The sequence below is a fragment of the Poecile atricapillus genome, chromosome 1 (genome assembly GCF_030490865.1).
Source record: "Poecile atricapillus isolate bPoeAtr1 chromosome 1, bPoeAtr1.hap1, whole genome shotgun sequence".
In the NCBI taxonomy this organism is placed as follows: Eukaryota; Metazoa; Chordata; class Aves; order Passeriformes; family Paridae; genus Poecile; species Poecile atricapillus.
The window spans coordinates 15,598,095-15,614,479 of NC_081249.1; the positions used below are offsets into that span (position 1 = coordinate 15,598,095).

At 40.0% G+C, this 16,385-nt stretch overlaps 1 protein-coding gene across 4 annotated transcripts in view; it reads left to right on the forward strand.

Annotated features, from left to right (window-relative positions):
* MAP3K15 (mitogen-activated protein kinase kinase kinase 15) overlaps window positions 1-16,379 on the forward strand; it is an 82,918-nt gene extending 66,539 nt beyond the window's left edge. For all 4 annotated transcript variants that reach the window (XM_058829428.1, XM_058829437.1, XM_058829447.1 and 1 more), the window contains 13 exons: window positions 435-565; window positions 899-1,004; window positions 3,407-3,564; window positions 6,665-6,848; window positions 9,218-9,395; window positions 10,072-10,246; window positions 11,939-12,124; window positions 12,546-12,651; window positions 13,809-14,019; window positions 14,844-14,956; window positions 15,125-15,222; window positions 15,325-15,401; window positions 15,882-16,379. In XM_058829428.1, the coding sequence (XP_058685411.1) occupies window positions 435-565; window positions 899-1,004; window positions 3,407-3,564; window positions 6,665-6,848; window positions 9,218-9,395; window positions 10,072-10,246; window positions 11,939-12,124; window positions 12,546-12,651; window positions 13,809-14,019; window positions 14,844-14,956; window positions 15,125-15,222; window positions 15,325-15,401; window positions 15,882-15,993 (1,835 nt within the window). In that variant the 3' untranslated portion in view covers window positions 15,994-16,379. The remainder of the gene's footprint in view (window positions 1-434; window positions 566-898; window positions 1,005-3,406; window positions 3,565-6,664; window positions 6,849-9,217; window positions 9,396-10,071; window positions 10,247-11,938; window positions 12,125-12,545; window positions 12,652-13,808; window positions 14,020-14,843; window positions 14,957-15,124; window positions 15,223-15,324; window positions 15,402-15,881) is intronic.
* The last annotated feature ends 6 nt before the right edge of the window (window positions 16,380-16,385 follow it).

A 16,385-nucleotide genomic window follows, 5' to 3' on the forward strand; every position in this document is an offset into this window, starting at 1 on the left:
AAAGAGAAGGCTCTTTCTGTTTTGGATTCTACCCTCCCTGCCTCAAGAAAATCAGCTTGACTTTGCCCATACCTGTGGTTCATGAAATACAATGTACAACACATAACATTTAGTCCTTGTTTCATTAAGGGCTACATGGGTGCTAGTTGTAGTCTCAGCAGTTGTTAAAGTCAAGTGAGGGGGATGGGTCCAGCTCTGTCAGAACATTTATTCTTCTTCTGGGAGTAGAACCTGACTTGGCACGTAAGAAATAACCAGTCTAAAGAAGCAGCAAATTATTTGCTTTGAATTATTTGCTATCTAGCAAGAATTTGGCTTAATCATAGGTACTACTTTTATATTAGGATGTTGAGTAAAGGCTTACCTGTTTCATGTCATGTTTTCCATTTGGGGATTTTGCTGACTTGATACACTTTCTTCTTGAACTCCTGTAGGCAGCCTCTCAGCTCTCTTAAGATCTAAGTGGGGCCCAATGAAAGAACCTACCATTAAATTTTACACCAAGCAGATTCTGGAAGGCCTCAAGTATCTCCATGAGAATCAGATTGTACACAGAGATATAAAGGTAACTTTTCCTCTTGTATGTCTTGTTTGATTTGCTTTAAATCTTATTTACTTCACTTAGTTTTGCTCTAATCTGAAGTAGAATTTTTAATAGGATTTCATGGAAGCTGAAAACAAAAGGAGAGCATAAACCAGCTCCTTCTCCTGGTGCTCCTGGAATATTGCTTTGTAGAAAGGTGTATTACAAAGATAAGTGCAAACATGAAGGAGTATTGAGATTGAGAATCTGTATTTATCTGTCTCTCCTCCCTGTTCGCTGCCTCCCTCCCTCCTTCCCTCTGTTCTCCCCCACCCTCACCCCCTCCCCTCCTTCCCTCTCCTATCCAAACCACAGGGGGACAATGTTCTGGTGAACACCTACAGTGGTGTGGTTAAGATATCAGATTTTGGTACTTCCAAACGGCTGGCAGGAATCAATCCATGCACTGAAACATTTACAGGTAAGATGAATCTAGCAGAGTTTATAAGGGTTTTCATGACAGGTTCAGCATTTGAGCCAAGAGGCTCTTTGGCCTACTGATGAAAACGCTATTGGGTCTCTGCTTGCAGGGGAGAGTAAATGGGAGTGTGATCACCATAAATATAGATTTGATAGCTTTCTTGACTTTATTTTTATTTTTTTTAAGTGTAACTCACTTTCATTTTAATTCTTGTACAGGTAAAAGTTTTTCTTTGAAGTGTTCATTACGTAGCAATTGATTGTTGCAATTACATCTGGAAACACTTGAATTTAGCAACTTTTTAATTTAACAGTCTTGTTATAAGTAACTTATGCATGCACACTTTCTAGATGTATGTTTAAAAGTGCCGAAAACCAAACTCAAACTTATGAACATGTTTTCAGTTTTGAGGTATTAATTATAAAACCCAACCAACTGGCTAACAACAATAAAAAGAACAGTTTATATGAAAATTTTAGTCTGATGTGCTACAGAACAGCTTTCAATACAACAAGGTTTTAAAGACTTGTAATATTCAGTGAAAACAAAAATTGCTGAGCAAAATGGGAAACTCCAAATTGAGTGGTCACAGTTTCTGTGAACAGTGGATGTGGGTAACGTGGTGTTTTTGCTTGTTATATGGCCTTATGCAAAGGCTGATATCACAAACTTCTTACTTGCCTGCAGTTTAAGTAAATGGTACACAGACAAAGCCATTAGTCATGGATGGCTTCAGAGTGGATGACAAAAGATAACAACCTTCACTTAAGTGAGAGACAAGACTTCCCTTTACCTCTCTGGTGGTGTGTCTGCAGTTCCTGCAGTTTTCTTACAAAGGAAGCCACAAAAATAAAATTAAGGTTCTGAAGTAATTTACCTTTCTCAGTTATTTTTACTCATTATCTCATTATTACTCATTATCATTCTCTTTGCCTGCATTTTACATACTCCTTAGTGACTTTTTTAGCAACTGATTGTCAGTAGGGATGATATATGGAGAAAAGATATCTTAAGTCACCATACTGTAATAACAGGAGGTAGCTCTTTTCTTGTGCCCTTCTTCTTTGTTCTCTTGCAAATTTTTAGCCCTGTTTGTGCCTTTGAGATGTTATTTGGCATGTGAATAAATACTTAAGTTATCATTTTAGATTTAAATCAGTAAACAGGTAGCTATACCCCAGAGGATGTTAAAAAGTCTCTAGCAATTCAGTTTTGTTATGTAACTCAGTACATAAACCCCAGATTTTAGGCATTATGTAATAAAATCACATGGTTTGAAGAATCAGAGTTCTGGGTGTTTAAACATTACATCCCTCCATTCAAGACACACAGCCTGAGGGCAAAGCTATGGCTTGACCTTTCATTCTGCAACAGTCACATTCAATGAACATATGATACCCTTTTATCTTCACCATATGTCCATTACGTGGTAGTTCACAGCACTACCACAGTGTAGTTTTATTGCATTCCTAAGAAGAAAAATGATTTAATTTAAAGATGCCATAATAGGGCTGATAGAAATTCAGGTGGAGAAAGAACTGTAGTGTTCAAAACACTTGAACATATAGAGATTTCTGCTGGTGGTGGTGTGGACTCTTCCTGTAAAGACCTTATTAGCTGTGTGTGCCCCACTAGTGAATGGCTCAATAACACTGATACCAAACTGATCATTTCGTATTTCATTTTTTACTGTACTGTTTTTTATCAGTGGTATTACTAGCATTACACTCAGGTTGTCCACAGGCAGGATCTTATTTTGTCAATATGTATAACTAGAAATTCTAACCCGTTGGTTTGTTGGGTTAGGGGTTTTTTTAAAATTTTTTTTTGTTTGTTTTGGTTTGAGTTTTTGTTGGGTTTTTTTTCTAGCCTTGGATGTCAGAAATCCCAGATACATCCAATTCATCCTAGAATTCTAAACAAAGTATGATGGGTTGCCTTATTTATTCCCGTGTATTTGCAAAACCAGCTTTTTTTTTTTCCAAACTGAAATTCCCTGTCATTACTGTTCTCATTATTGGGGTAGAATATGAAAAATTATTCTCATGAAGACTATCTGTCACTTTTCAGATTTTTTCATCTCTTACATGCATAATCTTTAAAAGTTGGTGTCTGCAAAAATTTGATATAATTTTATTTTCTGGGGAAACTATTGGATTATATGGTGAGTAGACTTTCAGCAGTTTGAAACCTTGTGTTAGAAAGAAGGGGCAAAAAAATAGTTTATCAAAAACATGCTATAACATTTAGTTATTTTGTCTAGTTTTCAGTGTCAATATGGGAGATAAGGTATTTGGCTATACATGTTGCAATTGACAATTTTTGGGTTGCTGAGTGTTGTCTTAATCCTCTTTAATAAGGATGAATAATATGCACTTGACTGCTCTTTTTGTCCTGTCCAGGAACCTTGCAGTACATGGCTCCAGAAATCATTGATAAAGGACCAAGAGGATATGGTGCTCCAGCTGACATCTGGTCCCTGGGCTGTACCATTATTGAGATGGCAACAGGCAAACCTCCATTTCATGAACTAGGGGAGCCTCAAGCTGCAATGTTTAAAGTAAATACAGCTTTTTTGCTTTAGAGTTGATAAATTTTCAAATATAGCTTAATTTCATAATATTATTTGGTAAGAACATTGTGTTACATGGGTTATTTTGCACAAAGCCACTGTCTGACCTGTGTTTTTAACTCTCACTGAAAGATCCTTCCCTTCTCTAAGCTGGATTGCTCTAGGGAGTGATCAGTTATTTTTGTGCGGGAAATAGGTCATGACTCAGAGCAGCAATCTGAAAAATGAGTGAAGACTGATGAAAGCTAATATCCTCTGTGTTACTTTTTTCATCTCCTGCTCTTAGTTTATCATTTCCTTCTTGTAACCAGTCTCTCCAATAATGATGAACAAGTTATTTCTGCTCCTTAAGTAATTTTTGTAAGCTTCCTTCCCAAAGGAAAACCATTTAAAGCAACATGGATGTGGGAAGTTGTGGTGGAAAAGGGCAGGGGAATAGCTTTCCAGTATTTCCAGAAGGTATTAAAGGAGTAAAACACTGTGTTTTTCATTCCAGAAGCCCTTCAGGTCATAGCTACTTCCTCAGTAAGATGTTGTCTCTATTACATTTTTTCTCTTAGTGTATATGTTTTCAAATGCAAAAACTAACACTTGATAATTCTTCAGATAGTTTTGATAATAAAAGTTTTTAAAAAGATACTTGTTCTAGCTCTGTGACTAATAGGAATGTAACTGTGATGTGTCAAATAAGTAGACTGAAAATTTTTGGTTCTTCCACTGCTTTACAGTAGACCTATAGTAAACACTTAAATTTTCAGTTATACTTGAGAATTCTCATTCTTCTAGTGAGGAAAATATCCCATCCATAACCCAGCTAACTGCTTTAAATTACCAATGTTGTAATTTTTTCATGTATCTTGTTGAAAGCCACTACGAGAGCATCAGTATCATCATTAATGCAACCACAGTGGCAAAATAGTATTTTTATCAATAGGTATAGAAATCTGGACTGCAGTTCAGCATAGCATGTAATGCCATGTGTCATACTAGACCTGTGAGCTGTCCCATGCACCACTGCTAAAAAGCAAAAAACCAGATGATTATGGGTTTTGATACAGTTATTTCAGTGCTATAATAGGTCACCTTGGTGCTGTCAACTTGTGGCATACCTCAAGAGAAGCTGCCTGGGTGAATGTGGTTTGGCTCACTAAAGCTTTCCTGAGGGAGCCATGGAAAGAGACTATTTTCCACATCACTGTAAATGTCAAATTCTGTTGGCAGATGCCTTTTCATCTTATGTACCTGGCAAGGAGCTGAACTGTTCAGTGAGTTACACTGAACACAGTTTGTTGAAAGTTTTTAGCATTCTTACTACAGGCAGGCATTTGGTTTTGTTTCCTGTTTCTTGGCTCTGCTGGGACCTGTTTGGAATTATGTCTTGCTAGGCACTATAGGTTAAAAACTGTTTTCTTTTTCTGTGTGATGAAAGTAAGCTGGATTTGAAGCAGGCTGGCTGGGAAAGCAGGTAAAAAGAAGTCTGGAACACTTGGAATATCAAACTTTTGAGGTCCCCACCTCCACACATGAATGCTCTGCTGTGAGCAGGTGAGGAGAGGGAAGGTCTAAGTCTCCCTGTGCAGTCACTTTAGAAATTGCAAATGACCAAAGAGTTTGACAAAGTAGAGAAAAGGGGCTGTAGTAAACTAAGAACTGGATAGGTCCTGACTGGGTGTGCATTGCATGGTATTTATTCTATGAGCACAGAGTGTGTGCATCCGTGTCTGTGGGAAAAGCACAAACAAATGGCATTCAGTGGAGACAAAGTACACTAGTGTTGCCACAGAATTTGCAGGTGTTTGTGACAAAATTTATTCCCCTTGAGCAACAGAGATTAAGATAAGATCAGATACAGGCTTTCAAACTTCCTGGTCCTGCTTTGGAATTTACCTAGATTTTTGCTTAGTGCATGAGTGAAACCTGGCACCAGAGTGCTGCTGGCTGGTGACACTGAGTTGTGAATGTGCTTGGGGTCATGGTTTGGAAGGCCTTAAAGCCCTATTAGCATTTTATTACTGCAGTGTCATTCAAACAGATGCAGGTGCTCAGCATTTTTTTCTTCAGCTTGTATTGAAACTGAACCAGTATTGTGAGTGCCTAATGGTGCCACAGTGTGTTAGTTCAGCTCTGCAATGAGATTATTTGAAAGCAGATGGCACATAACTGCTGGGCTACTGTCTCTTGTGGACACTGTCTTTGTGCTTGTTCTCCAGGATGTGTTTTGTGTAAAGATGCTGGGACTACAAACCATAATCTCTCCAGACGTGCACACAGGTGATACACGTTATAATTTGGCTTCCAAACAGTTCTGCCAGATTGACATTGGAGAATAAGAAGGCAGTGAGGATCTGGATAAACCACTGGGGACCAACCTGTAGAACAACATTTTTTCATTACTTAAAGACAGAGTCTTAAAAGAGGCTCTTCTAAGTAATGACTTAAAATAAGAGTCATTACTTAAAGAATGGTTTAACAAGGATCTTGTTAAACCTTCAGACATCATGTGGTTTTCAATTAAATAACACTGAAAGACTAGGAATGACATCTGGCCAGAGAGCGGGGGTGGTGACAAGGTCTGGCAAGGTCATTGTGCGTATTTGTGCAAGGAAATTTGGCAGTGGCAGGAGCAGAACAGGTGCAGCACCAGGCTGTTGGTGCTAGAGGAGGAAATTATTGCAGTTCCTGGGCATGAGTGTGCTGGAGGAGTCGGCAGCTGAGAGACACAGCTCTGAGCAGGGCTGATGGGAAAGCTGTGCAATAGTTGGAGGGGTTTGTGGCTGGTCAGAGAAGGAGCATTTGAAGCACTTGGTGTCGATAATGCCCAGATCCCAAGATTGCCTGAAAGCAGATGATTAGATACATCCATACCTTGACATTTATATAATATCACATGGATAGTTACACCATGTTTGCCATGAAATAAAACACGATTAGAACCTTGTTGTCACTTCACTGCTTTATGTGGGTACCTGGATTACTCCTTTTCTACAAGAGTCAGGAGAAGTGTGAGCGACTGTATTATAGGAGCTTTGGCCCATGGTGTCCTTGAAGTATTTCATAACAATAATTAGTATTTGTGATTTACTTGCAGGTTGGGATGTTTAAGATTCATCCTGAAATTCCAGAATCAGTGTCTACTGAAACAAAGGCTTTTATTTTGCTCTGTTTTGAACCTGATCCTAGTAAACGTGTTACAGCATCTGATTTGCTTAGAGATTCTTTTCTGAAGCAAGTGAACAAGGGCAAGAAAAGCAAAATTGCATTCAAGCCTTCAGGTAAGAAATTAACAGCCAAATCCAAGTCAACATCATCATTAAGTGTTATATAAAAGATTGGAATCATTAAGCACTTTTTTTACAAAGGGCATTTCTTGTGCCAGGAAAACAGCAGGAACTCAGCTATTGAAAATGTCTGTGATTTGTGATTATATGTATTTAAATTTAATAATTCCCAGAAAATAAAATGCCTTGCTTATTTTGTATTTTGCTTGCTGAAACCTCCCAAGGTCATTTTTCCTCTCTCCAGAAATAAATGCCTCATTTGTAGTAAATTAAAATTAGAAGAATGACATTTGACAAAGACTTTCCAAAGCAGTTCCACGTTTTAGATTCACAATTATATACACTTCAGAGGTCTTAGTTTCCTAGAGTAGGTTTGACACCTGAAAATGTGGGTCTGTTAGATGTTTGGGTCAGCATTTTCAAACTTGATATGTAACACTAAAATTTGGCACAAAGGTGCTGAAGTAGCTATCCAGTGGGTTATTTTGTTTTATCTGCATAGCATGTTTCTTCTTGCCTCCCCCAGAAATATATCAACCATTTGCTCAGTGATAAGGAACCTTAATATAGACCTGCCAAATAAATTGTATGAAGGAACTGTCCGTTTCAAAACAGGGAAAGCCATTGGTCTTGCTGCTTCTTTCACCTGTCTGCACACACACACTCCCAATGCAAATTTAATATATTTTTTCCTATTTGAGCTTTTCCTCTCTTAACAAACAACTTTTGAAAGAATGGAATTCTGAAAGGAGCAAGCAGCAAGGAGTTTATACCATCTAGCTGAATTGGTTTCACCAAGGAAATAGGCATCACCTGTTGTCCTGAGGGCCACTGAGAACTGAGCTCCAGTCCCTGCAGTGACACTGGGATAACAGGAGAGCTCCTACTGTTTTGCCAGGGCAGTGGTATGCAGGATCTGTTCGTGTGCTGTAGCATTCTGTTCCACAACAATGATCTTCTCTTGTGGCCTTTCAGCTCTTCCTTGAGGATGTCTTCCTGGAAAAATTTCATGATGTTAGAAAGTGTGGAGCTTGCCTTGTTACCAGCCTTGGGAGCAACAGGCTCTTTGTCAAATATCAGGGGAGGTGCACCCCTCCCTCCTCCTTTCTTCTCCCTCTCATTGGTGAGGTTATGGAGCTGGTGCTGCAGGGAGTGAGCTCAGTGCTGGCCATGGACACAACCAATGTGGGCAAATGTGAGAACTCTGCATTGGGTGAGGAGAGGGAAAGGCACCTGACGTCAGCTGAGTGTCTGATTCTCTGTGCCAGAGCTGGGGAGAGCTCTGCTGGCTGCTGCACCATCCCCAGGGGGAGTTTGGTGGCCCAGGGCAGGTCCTGACCCAGCAGTTACCACAGTCCCAGCTGCAACAGTTCACCATCTTCTTCCTCTATTGTTTCTCTCACCCCAGATTTCTTCAGCTTTGTCCCCATCTTTCCATCCCATCCCTATTTCTTTTCTCTTTCCAATATTAAGGGCAGCCCAGAACAAATCTCAACCCTTACTCTTGGGACAGCAGCACTCAGTTTTCTGTCCTACTGAGTATGGAGTATGTCAGAGCTTTCTAAACAGCTTTCAAATTCTAGCTCTATTCCTCCCTCACCTCCCAAGAATTTGTAGTGACAAGCATCAAAAACTTTTGGCATATTTTATTTCCATGGGTAAGTTCACCTTGGGTTGAGAGAACTTCTTTACCTTTCCTGCCACACAGCTGCAAACTGGCAATCAGTATTATAGCAAATTCTCAACATCTGGGTTGGTTTGGTTTTTTGTTTTGGTTTGGTTTTATTATTTTTTATTTTTTCTTACTTTCAAGATGAATTGGAGAGAGACTAGAGATTTCCTTCAGGCCAGTGCTGAGAAGGAGAGTCCTTGCTAAGGGCAGGGGCACCTGTGAGTGAGGCAGATATCTCAGGTGTGGAGTGGGCAATTTGATTGATGCCCATTAAAACAAAGGTGAGGAGGGCACATAGTAGAGTACCCTCTGCTCAGAGAGATGGCTGTGATGGAGCAGCAGATGAACCTCTTGGTTCAATTCAGGCTCTTTAAACTGCTCATATCCATTTGAGACACTTTGTGGGACCAGCACCAAGGGGGACTCTGTGTATGTGTGAGAGAGGGTAACAAAATTTCCTGTGAGTATCTGTGCTGTGTTCGGGTTTAGCAGTTAACTTGTTAAAACCTCTTATTGCTTAGACACCTGATGATTTTGAATTGTGTTACTGCTTTTTATCAACAAGGTTACTTGTCCCTCAGCCATTTTGCAAAATGAGGTCTTGATATCAGTGAAGATGATCACAGCTGTTTAAAGCATGTTGTCCTTTATGGCCTAGTTCTGTCACACATTTTACCGTGTCTGTTCCTAGATTATAATCGGAACACTTCCCTCCCTCTGCCAATCCATGGGGAACAGGCTGGCAGTAGCAGCAGTGAGCACGGCTCTGTTTCACCAGACTCTGATGTACAGCATGACGTGTTTTTTGAAAGGCCAAAGAGATCCATTTCAGAGATTCAGACAAAGCATCCCATTTCTCATTTACTAAGGTAAAATATTTGCTTCTCACTTGACACCCTTGAGGGATTCTGTGGATTTAGTTCACATTTTATTTTATCTGATGGCAATTTTTTCACATAATGGTTGGGTAAGCAAGTGTGTTAATCAGTAAATTGCATACACAGATTACTAGTTAATGTAAATATTGTCATTATTTAATAATGAATAAATCATTCCTCTCCTTTAAGATTTCCATGTACTTGTACTTTCCTTCCTCCAATGAGTAAATGTCAATGGTCTTATTGAATGAGTGGATGTGGATTTAGGAGTTAAGTGAGGATTTGACTCTTCCGTGTGCTCATGACAAAATGGGGGAAAGGGGAAGCAGAAATACAGTTCTGCTTCTCCCAAAGTACAAAGCAATACTTTCAAATTAGTATGTTACAGTATGGATCCAGGAAAAAATGTGTAGTTTCAGATTTCCTCCCCAAAGCTGACATTAATGCCAGCTTCTTAGCAGAGGGAAATTAGCCATGTGAGTTTTGAGTCAGCAGAGGATCTGAGCCATCTTCTGCCTCAAAATTAGCATTTACCAGTCTGATCAATCTGCTCCTGTAGTTTGAAGTGGGTTTTTAACCCCAGAAGTGTCCTTGCTCCCTTCTGGCAGTCCTAGTGCCTTGCTAATGCTGAGGTCTCTCTTGTGCCTGTGCTGGGTGGCTGCCACAGCGTCCCTGATGAGGGCTCAGCCTTGGAGGACAGGAGCACCTCGCCGTCCGTGGACGATAAGGATTCTGGACTGTTCTTGCTGCGCAAGGACAGTGAACGCCGAGCAATCCTGTATAAAATCCTTAAGGAAGAACAGGACAAAGTTGCTTCAAATTTGCAGGAGTGTGTTGCACAGGTAATTTCACTTCAGCTCACTTTTTCCCCTGTCAAAGGGAAAATAATGAGCCAAGTTGTATTATTCCTTTTCTGAAAATGAATAAATGAAGGTGCTTGGAAATGTTCCTTCTGAGTGTCTTTAATCTCTGAGACCTGTAACTGTGTGAGCTGTGTGCTTGTGTGCTGTTGTGTGAATGGGTAACAAACACCACATTATGGCTGCTAATGGGCTTTTGTTTTTATAGGAGGGGAAGGTTTGGGCATTTGATGTGGGATTGCAGAGGGCTGAGGTTGCTGGGTTGGGTAGTTTTGATGTCTTTTCTTTTGGCTTTTGGGGACATGGAGCTAGAACATAGTAATAGATATATTCTGCTTTAAAGGTAGAGACCTGATTAACAATTTTTAATAAAACATTTGTTAACTAGGTGCCAAGATTGCAGTACATGGATTTTATAAAAAGCTAAGGTAGATTTTCTGAAGACGGGAAGGTTGGATGGCAAGGTTTAGTTACTGTGAAGAGGAGCAAGAAAAAAATTATAGAATGGTTAATGCACAGCCAAACATTGGCACACACCTGTAACAGCTTTTTCATCTTAATGCCTGCTTCTAATGTGCCTCTCTGTTGTGAACCTGACTTTTGCTCATACCCTTGTGAGTGATTTTTGGGCAATCTCCAGCACACTTGTTCGTGACACTCTCCCATCATTTATTCTTACTAAAGCTGTGCTTTGTCACCTGGACTGCACTCCCCTAAAGGGGAGCATGCTGGCTCTTGGTGAGGTGTCCCCAGCCAGCTGTTGACATTTGTGGCTCGGCTGTCAAGCCCTGCTGCTCTGTGCTCAGCTCTGCACAGCCCAGGGTTTGCTGCTCCCCTCCCCAGCAAACTGCACCACAGGGCTCCTGTAGGGCTCTACAGACCACAGACTCAGGCTGGGGAAGCAACTGGGGTACATTTCTGCTCTGAGCTCATAGCCTTACAAACAATTAAAATTCAGAGTCAGAAGTAATCAGGGCTCCAAGTATTTTCCGCAATGAAGGATTATTTAGTAGCAGCAAGTCCTGGTTCAGTCTCCAGCTGTTTTGTAGCACTGCTGTAATCATCTCTCTTCCATAATTTATGTAATACTCCCTTTAACTTTTAATTAAAGGGGTTGTTCTTACAGACATTTGGATGGCTTTAACTGGGAGTTATGGACTGAAAATCATAGAATCAACACCAGTGGATCATTGTGTCATTTTAGACTTTCTCCTGACTTGGGATAAAGGCATATATAAACATGCTTTATTTTATTTTTAAGAAATAAAATACCTGCATGATTAGATAGAAGTCCAGATTCAGACTGAAAGGATATGAAAGGACAGCATCTAAAAAACCTGAGCCTTTTAGCGACTCATTTTGTTGTTTTTATGGAGGAGAGCTGCCCTCTGCAGTACACTGCAGGAATGTGTCAATATAATTTGGAACCTCTTCCCTTTGTGACAGCCACAGTAGCAGTAGATCTACAGGGTTTTTTTGAAAACAGAAATTATTCTTTTTTTTTAAGAAAAGATAAAAAACTAGAGACTTTGCAGAAAGAAAAAGTGTGATTTTGTTCATCAATGTGAAATATACATAAGCAAAGCTATGTAACCCAAAGAGTATTAATGCTACTAAATAGATGTTTAATGACTCTGGGATTCATTTGATATATGTTCATTATTTTTTCTCCAGAGCTCTGAAGAACTGCAACTTTCAGTGGACCATATCAAGCAGATTATTGGGATTTTAAGGGACTTCATACACTCTCCTGAGCAGAGAGTGATGGCTTCTACAATATCCAAATTGAAAATGGATTTAGACTTTGACAGTACTTCCATCAATCAGATTCATCTGGTGCTGTTTGGATTCCAGGATGCGGTGAGTTCCATTCCTGGTGCAAGGGCAGAGGAATTCTTTGAAGCATCACAGAATGGTCTGAGTTGGAAGAGACCTTAAAGATCATCTCTTTCAGACCCCCCTTCCATGGGAAGGGACACCTTCCACTGCATCAGGTTGCTCCTGGACAAAGCTCATCCCAAGGGTTTGCAGATTCCCCACTGTTCCTCGCATGTCTCCCTCCTTGTGCTGTAGAAGAGTTTGAATATTGCAATCTGTTTTGAAATGGTTTGAAAGCTGTAGCCTAAAACTGTCAAATCTGTTTGAATTTTGAAAGGTGGGAGGCTTTTGGTGCTGCATGCAGTTTTTACCTTATAAAGCTATGTTATACTATTTGACTATTGGAAAATGAGATTCTCTTTCATAAGGTGTGAGCAAATGGTGTTTGCTGCTACTTTTACAGGTGAACAAAGTATTAAGAAATCACTTAATAAGACCCCACTGGATGTTTGCAATGGATAACATCATCCGCCGTGCAGTCCAAGCAGCAGTCACTATTCTTATTCCAGGTAAATCAAAGCAGCTGAAAATAATCCTTTTTTAAAAAAAGGTTTTCCACATATCAAAGAGCTGTAGCAAATGGAACAGTTCGGATATTTACAGTTTCAGCATGCCATTAACTGCACCCCATGTACCACTCATCATGACATGGGGTCAGAGTGTTGCAGAGAAAGAAATGTTGATCTGGAGGATTAATGCTGTACTTGCAGTAATAAAGCACATAATGAGGAGATAACCAGTGGTTCTGCACCCCCAGTGTGGTCCAGCCATGACAAAAAAAAGGCAATTCAGTCCAAACTTTTGATTTTATAATAAGAAAGAAAATTCTGTACATATTAATGACATCCAGAGTGGGTAATACTACACAGTCTGGTTATGTGTTCTGAAAAATTATTCATGAGCTATGGAACAGACGTGTAGAAGGGAGTGCATTAATATGAGGAAGAAGATGATTCTGGCCCATAGATGAACAATGAGGAAAACCACCAGGAGGAGGAAGATAAATGTCTGAGTACTGTCTAGGAATGAGTTAAGTTGGAAATATGCAAGTAGTTTTGTAACTGTTTAAAATGCTGAGCACCCATTCCAGTATAGGAATGTTCTGAGAGACTTAGTGACAGTGAGCCCTTTTAGTCCAAAGCTGCCATGGCTTTTAAAGCTAAATTGGCCAAATTTTTTAGGACTTTCTTTGTACAAGAGAAATCGCAACAGTTCTTGGGTAATAAGGATGGCCTCCTGCAGCAAGTTCTGAGAACTGGGACTAGAAATTCTTGCTGAAGGGGAATGCTTTGTACACTCTTTGGCCCAGGGCATTAGGTGAAAACACCTATTTATTTTTTCTTTTTTTTCCTTCACTATTTATGAAAAATGCAAGCTTTCAGGGGCTTCTCCTTAACATATTTTATTGACTGTCTTATTACTCATCTCATGGTATTTGTCCTCACTATGACCTACAGCTCTACCTCTGCTGGTGCATTACTCAGCAGTGCCAGAGAACCTGTGCTCCAGCTCACACAAGGCTTCACTACCCCCTTGCTCAGTGTTGCATTAAAGCACATTATGCAAGCAGTCTCCCACACCCACAGTAGTGAAGAATAAACTGCATTACCTCTGAAGATAAAATTACCAAAAAAAATCTTGTTCTTCCCCTCTTTCCTTTTATCAGAGCTTCACACTCACTTTGAGCCAGCATCAGAAACTGAAGGTGGGGATAAGGATGCTGATGAAGTGGAGGAGAGTTTCCAGCCCTCTGAACAAAATGGAGCTGAGGATGCTGCCATCACATCAGGGGTCAGCACCCTCAGTTCTGTGGTGTCACACGAGGCTCAGCAGCAGCTCAGCCAGGAGCTGGGCAGACTTAAACACAGCACTGTAAGGTAACCCCCCTGTAAAGACTCTGGATGTATGTTCAGGCAGTCTTTGAAAAGCTCTCAGACTCTGCTTTCCACACTGACGGGTGCATATTTACCCATAGCACTGCTCACCTATTGCATTGTGATAAAACCTTCCAGGAACACAAGTGGATTTGGAATACATTGGCAGTACAGTATGGCAACTGAACACCCTTCAGTACAGCTTTTTGCTTCTGTGTAATTAATCTATTAGTTGCAGAATGTCACATTGGATTTCTACAGAAAAGTAATTAAGTTTGTGCATCTGTGCCAGTTTCCTTCCTACTCCCTGGATGCCCCCTGACTCGGTCAGTGCCTCAAAGCTGTTCCTGCAAGGAAAGCCCAGCTCTGTCCTGGCTCACAGGACACTAATGAGCACCAGCAGAGCTCAGCAGCGCCCTGCCCTGTTTCTCATGGGTTACATGTGTAGGTTGCTGCCAGCTGAAGTTCCCATTCTTCTTTGTGGATGTGATGTAAATCCCTGATCAGAAAGTCCCTGGTATAACATCAATGTTACACTGTTCAATAGTAAATTACAGTATAAAGGCAGCAACTCTGCCCAGGGAGGCTGCAAAACAGTAGGAACAGAATTTATGAGCTATTTACTAAATTCTGTAGGTGAAAGTCTTCAAGTAACACCCCTGAGTCTCAGACAACCAAAATGAAATCTCTAAGCCATTAGAGATGTTACTTATGACAGCACCTCACATATGCCTCTGTCCTGTGGTACTCATTAAAAATTATAATATTTTTTTCACTTACATTTATTCTCAGTGTGGTTGTGTTTGATCTCTCTTACATGCTACAAGGCTTTTGGAAAACCTCATTCAGAAGGAGAAAGAGTATCAGACCCTCTTACGACAATCCTTGGAGCAGAAGACTCAGGAATTATACTTGCTTCAATTAAAACTGAAACCCAAAGGTATGAGGAGATACTGCAAGAATTAGGATACTGCAGTTACACAAAAACATATCTGGGATCATGTGTTTGTTGAAAGGATGCACAGTCATATGGCTTAAGCTTCAGTTACCTGAAAAGAACCACATTGCCCTAGTTCTGAGGTGTATTAACCTTTGTTTTCTGTTAAAGATTCCCAGTGGTCTGCAGCAACTTTAAGAGAGAATGCAGACCCTGAGCTCATGAACTGGCTGAAACAACAAGGAGCAGATTTGGATACCATTAAGAGGGTAAAAATAAAATCACATTTTAAAAACCCCGTAATTTTAGTCATAATTAGCCGTTCAGTTTCAAAGAAGGAATTTTTTTTTATGCATAAATTTGCCTTTTAGTTTGCTGAAGAAGATTACACACTAAGTGCTGTCCTTAATGATATCACCAAAGATGACTTGTGGTATCTTCAGCTGCGGTAAGAAAATACTATTTAGTTCATTGTTAGAGCTTAATTAACATATTTTGTTAAAAACCTTTTAAATTTTGGTTATTCAAATAGGTCAGTGACAGTTCAGGGGCAACTGCCATCAGTTTCATCTCAGATTTTCTGATAAAAGTTTTCACATCTTAACTGACAGAACTACACCAAGGATGCTTCAAGCAATCTGCTTTGGCATTTATCAAGGTTTTCTGGACTCTTCATGATGATGTAATCATATGAAAATCAGGCATGAAGAATTTATTTTTCCTACCCATTGATTTGAGTCCTTTTATCATCATTCCGTTAAGCCCTGGCTGACGTGGAAGAAGTTTTAGCTCTAACCATGAAATAGTGTAGTTTGCTATGTACTGTCATAATTGGTCTATCTGTGGGCTTTGTAGGTTTTACTTCTTGCTCACTTTAAGGCACTGGAGATGAGGGAGTTTTCCCTGTTCTCAATTTCCCTTCATGCAGGGGTGGTCTTCGCTGCAGGATCTGGAATGCAATCCTAAACCACCGACAAACATCTGGCAGGACCTCAGCTCAGGTCAACGCTTTGGAAGATGAAATGGGAATAAGCAAATGAAATACACTCCCAGCATTTAAACTATTAGGTGTATATATTTATATGTACAGTGGCCTTGCAGGTTTTGCACAGTTATGTAGCTTGTTTGACCATCAGTGTCATACACAGTCAATAGTAACAGCTTTAAAGTCAGTGTCAATGCATTTAAGTTATTTATGACAAGACTAATGCATACAACGCCTGTCAATGTAATACAAAACATCAGCTGGGGAAAACCCACCTGAATTGGCTTCAGCATTGTGAAAACTATGAACTTTAAATGTGTTACAGTTCTGCTGGTTGATGGTTTGAGCAGGAAAGGGATATGCTAGAGCATGTCACCTTGTTGTAGATGGATTTATACTGCTTTTTGTATTAAAGCTACTCTCACTGAACTACTGAGAAAAGCCTGG